The sequence below is a fragment of the Manihot esculenta genome, chromosome 5, assembly GCF_001659605.2.
Source record: "Manihot esculenta cultivar AM560-2 chromosome 5, M.esculenta_v8, whole genome shotgun sequence".
NCBI classification, from domain to species: Eukaryota; Viridiplantae; Streptophyta; class Magnoliopsida; order Malpighiales; family Euphorbiaceae; genus Manihot; species Manihot esculenta.
The window spans coordinates 24860084-24864989 of record NC_035165.2 but is presented as its reverse complement, the minus strand read 5'-3'; the positions used below and the strand labels follow the sequence as shown (position 1 = coordinate 24864989).

The following is a 4906-nucleotide window of genomic DNA, read 5'->3' as shown; positions in this document are numbered from 1 at the left end:
TAAAAGTTTGATCATGTTAATTATAGTTTAGCAGCTAAACTGGCCCAACACTCTCAACAATGTGCACTGTGCACAAAGAGAGTCCAAAAAAAAACACTCATGAAAACCAAAACCTAAAAAACAATTGACATCTGTCCAAGCAAATAGTGGAAAAAAAAAACACTTGTATCCAAAACTGCCCAAGCTCGATTAAAACAATTTTTTTCCTATAGGGTTTACTTTTAAGAGGCTTGGGCTCACTAATGGACCGAGCTCGTCGCAACTTTGTCTCAGAATCACTCAAATTTCAGATGCTGCCTGCCGCGTCCAAGGAGAACTGAGCAGGGAGGCAATGGCCAGGCTAATACGACCTCTAAGGCAATGGCCACTGTTCCAGCACCACTGCTGCCCTCCCTCATCTTTTTATCATCTCCTATCTCCATCCTTTGTATTTCCCATCGAAACTGCTTCTCACCGTCTCGCTTTCGCTACCGTGCTCTCTTCTAATCGAGGCATCCATTATCGATCTCGAGGTCTCAGATTGCCCGATACTCCTACAGCGTCCGATAACGATGAAGGAGCAAACAGCAGTGATTCAGATTCAGATGCAACGAAGAGCCGCAACCAGAAGAAACGCGAGGCTAGGCGCGCCGTTCGTTGGGGCATGGAGCTGGCTTCTTTCTCCGCCCCTCAAATCAATCGCATTCTCAGGTAACACCCAGACTATGTTATTTTCGCAAAAATTCCTCTATTTACACTGAAATATCTCTTCGGGATTGGTTTCTTGTATGTTATAGCTTTCTTAACCTGTTTGGATGTGATTTTAGAGTGGCGTCCCTTGAGCGAGAAGTGTACGATGCTTTAATGCTAGTGAAGGTGCTTATTATTAGATCCTGTTTTGTTTTAGTTTGTTCTTGTGTGCTTATAAAGCACTGGAACTGTAGTAGCAATTAGTTGACGTGGTACTTTGTTTATGGGAATACTTGAGGTTAAGGTGTTTGTTTTTTGGTCGCAGAGACTAGGACCCGATGTTCGAGAGGGAAAGCGGAGGCAATATAATTATATTGGTATTCAAGTCTATTTCTTCTAATCCATTATATTAATCGGTAGCTTTAATGGAATCAGACAATGAGCAGATCGTTCATTGTATGTGTTATTGCTTTCTAATCCTCTAGTAGTGTTAAACTGACCACTCTTGGTTGTTTACTTTCAACGAGATAGGCTTATCTTTGCTAACTATTGTTGAACTGTGATTAATTACAAATAAGTGGTGAATTGTTAATGGTTTACGCGTGTATTCTCCTAATCTTTGTCAATGTGTTGATAGGGAAACTACTGCGGGAGGTAAAACCAGAATTAATGGATTCTTTGATTCTTGCAACAAAAGATGGTGACTGGAGTAGGCTTCAGGCTGTATCTGGTCTGGAGGCAGGGATTTTTGGGGATGATTATGAAGAATCTGACAAAACTGAATATGAAGAGGAAGAAAAGGAGGTATGGTAGTGATCCATAGCTTTGATTATCATTGTACAAATGGAGTCTTGACTGATAGCTTGAAGCTATATTCATTAGTAAGTTTCTTCTTTTTGAATGGTACCATATTCCTGATATGAAATTTGGCAACTCAATATATTATACTTAATCAAGGCCGCAAAAGTGCTATTTATCATTTGATGGGGGCCTATTCGCATTAGATTAAACATATGATTTCCTCCAGTCTCTTGCTCTTAATTGTTGTACTTTCAATATGGACAAACTAGGCAATGAATTACAAATACTTTTAAGGGAACCTAATACTATTTTGGTACTTGAGAGAGTATTAGGTGTTCTCAACACACATATACCATCTCTCACAATCATATGGGACTTACTCTCCATGTTACAAGGACGACACATTTTTATAAGAAAGAGAGAGAGCTCTTTTCATGTGCACTGAGAGTACATGCTATAATCTTCCTTGCTACCTCGATAGAAGAGAGATTTTATTAGGAACTCTTAATTGCAAGTGCTCAAGATTAAATCTGTGTGGTAATTGAGGGGGAAAAAGTTTCCACTCAGCTCTCAATTCGAAATACAAGCTTAGTTAGATGGACATCAATATCCATGGACCATTGTGACACATTCCTTCTTACTTCTTCAACAATATTTTCAGGTTTCACAACGTTACATTGACATGGCAACCAGATGGCTTGATGGCCTGCTCAATAAGGACTTAAAGATTACAAATGAAGTTTATGCTATTCACACTGTTGATTTTGATCGTCAGGTCAGTAGAATGTCACCTCCTACCAATGATGTGTACTGTAAACTATTGGATGAAAATTATATTTTGGATGAGGAACGAGAAATGAATTTCTTCACTTTGTAGGATGATTTCTTGTATACTCTAGTAGTGCTTTCTGTCCAAGTAAAGGGGATAGAAATTTAAAGAAAAAGGAACAATTAGCTCAGACATAGATACATATCTTTAGCAGTGTGGAATCCATTTTCATTAATAAATTTATACGATATGATTTATTCTTTTCTTCATTTTTTGAATAGGAACTGCGTAGACTTGTTCGAAGAGTGCATGCAGTTCAAGAACGCAGGAATATCGATGAGGAGAATGAACAAGAAGTAGAAGCGGCAATAACGGTTGCCAAAAAGTCCCTAACCCATTTCCTTCGAGCTCTCGCCAAGCAAATGCCTATGGAATCTAGTCATATTGGTTTGTAATATAATTATTTTTCTTCCAAAATAATTTATAACGTATTATATTTTTTTCTTACGTGGACCATTAGAAAAAAAGGCTTAATATTAGCAGTTTTATCGAGGATAAACAAAAGTTAGCTTTTTTTTTTTGGGCTTGGGCTTCCTATATTTAGCCATGGGTGTCACTTTCTTGGTCTTTTGGGATATGACCTCTACATGTATAATCTCTTTCCCGCCAACCTTATTAGGGTGGAAGATCCAGTATTATAGTCAAAGGAGGGAAACAGGCTTAGCAAAGACAACCAGTGTCCGATTCTTTTGGTTTTAGACTTGGTGAGGGAAAACTTAAGCATATATTGGCGATCAGTGACTTTTGCAGTGACGAAAACCTTGAATCTAAATTTGCAAATTGCCACCTCCTGAGTCACCTTTCAGGACTCGCTCTCAACAGTACATCCATGCCCTTTAGTAAGAAACTCGTAACTTTCTACGAGCAATTGATTATTTTTTTAAAGATGTACTAAACACTTAAATTCAGCTGTTTAAATATTTGTTAGCTATAGTTACATCCCAGTAGAGTTACACCCTCATAGTATGATGGTTCTTACGGATGATGTCTTCATTAATTGTGGATTCTTGTGGCTCACAGCCAACGTTTATTTATTTATAATCATTTTTTTTTTGTGACATGATTAGGGATAATGGAGATTCCAGGGATAAGGCAATATATAGCATAAGATAGTAACGTATTTGTCATGATAGATTCCTACAAAAGCAGGCCTCCTAAATTATGCACGCCTGCTTCTCAAATAATGTTGTTTCAAGTCTTCCAATTAGCCATCCTCTTGCATCAGCTGATGTCAATCTTTCAAGATTTCTTAAATATTGTTATCACTTCCTTGATGAAAGTTATATGTAAAGTGAATGATGCACACCTCATTCTGTTGTCTTAGTTGGAACGCAAAATCATTTTTATTTGAATTTGGATCCATTTAGTTATAATATTTAAATTCATTCCAAATTGGATTAAAGTTTATTCCAAATTATTTAAATTTCTTCTAAATTCAATTATTATTACTCAAAAAGAAATGCTGAACTTTATTTACTTTAATTAACAATTTATATAAAAATTAATATTTTTATAAAATTTTAAAATGTTATTTATTTAAAATTTAATCTATAAATATTACTATAGAATATATCATATGTAAATTAATTTAAATAATGATGCTCAATATATAAATCTGCTTTTGTTTATAAATTCAAATTTATCTAATCTGATAGTGTATTTTGTAATTCCCTAATCTTTGGATCCCTAATCTTTGATCGGTTAGTGATAATGTGAATTCATAATTGTTGGTGCTGATTTATTGTTGCTTCTAGACATAAAATTTATGGTGTGAATAAAATCTTTCAAAATTGGACAGCTGATATTTGTTTTGAAATATATTTATTTGATGCATCAGCACCTGCACATCAGTTTGTCTACGTTTTCTGTCACTCTCAAATACAAGCAATCACAAATAAATTTTTTTGCCTCTACCCTTAAACTTAAAACACGTCTTGAATTTTATTCATCCAAATTTCAATGATTTAGCCTCCAATCCAGTCCAATCATGTCGAGATTCTTGGAACCCATATTAATAAAGCCCTGTTTCGTGATACAAACAAAAGTATATTCACATTTATCTCATTCAAAGACCATGATCCAGTCAAAGAAGGAACATGTTTAATGTTTTTAGCATACTGAGAGGGGTAGGCTTTAACAAGTAGGCGTGATATGCGAATAAAATGAGAAATTTCAACGTATAGGTCCATAGCATGCATGGTGTGTTGTCATGTGTGATGGCGATTAGTGAATGCTCATTAGATTGATTTCCCAATCTCATTTTCTAGTTTATTAGTGTGCCAGTTGTTATATTTTCCTCAATTATGAAAAAGCGAGTGTGCTTTTTTTGACAAAATTATACCTGTATCATACGGTGGTCCCATTAATTATTGACCGAGTTTAGGAGGGATATTCAATATATATCCACTCTCACTAAAATTTATCAAGGTAATCGGATTGATTTTTTTTTTTGACATTTAAGAATAAAAAAAGGATGAAATTTTGAGTTTCAATCTTTCCTTCTATTAATTGTTAGAGATAATGTTGGTTCAGTTTTAGAATCACAATTAAAATCAACCATTTAAATTTATTTTTTGTTACAATTCTGTTAGTTTTGTTTTATTGAAA

At 35.0% G+C, this 4906-nt stretch overlaps 1 protein-coding gene across 3 annotated transcripts; it reads left to right on the top strand.

Moving 5' to 3' along the window:
- Positions 1-232: 232 nt before the first annotated feature.
- On the top strand, positions 233-3619 carry LOC110614261. 3 transcript variants are annotated; one of them, XR_006350612.1, is made up of 8 exons: positions 233-690; positions 807-855; positions 995-1046; positions 1307-1473; positions 2132-2245; positions 2521-2686; positions 2919-3138; positions 3367-3382. XR_006350612.1 is itself a non-coding variant. In XM_021755751.2 (7 exons), the coding sequence occupies exons 1-7, from the start codon at positions 332-334 to the stop codon at positions 3405-3407; spliced, it is 948 nt and encodes a 315-aa protein (XP_021611443.1). In that variant the 5' UTR covers positions 233-331; the 3' UTR covers positions 3408-3619. The 3 variants fall into 3 exon arrangements, 2 of the variants coding, with proteins under 2 accessions (XP_021611443.1, XP_021611442.1); XM_021755751.2 differs by lacking the exon at positions 2919-3138 and having other exon boundaries at positions 3367-3619; XM_021755750.2 differs by lacking the exon at positions 3367-3382 and having other exon boundaries at positions 2919-3358.
- Positions 3620-4906: the final 1287 nt, after the last annotated feature.

Bases quoted from the DNA above. Each gene is read 5' to 3' on its own strand.
- LOC110614261 (XM_021755750.2), top strand. From the start codon at position 332: ATGGCCAGGCTAATACGACCTCTAAGGCAATGGCCACTGTTCCAGCAC. The intron at 2,246-2,520 runs GTCAGTAGAATG...TTTTTTGAATAG, and splicing joins CTGTTGATTTTGATCGTCAG to GAACTGCGTAGACTTGTTCG. The intron at 2,687-2,918 runs GTTTGTAATATA...CAACCTTATTAG, and splicing joins TATGGAATCTAGTCATATTG to GGTGGAAGATCCAGTATTAT.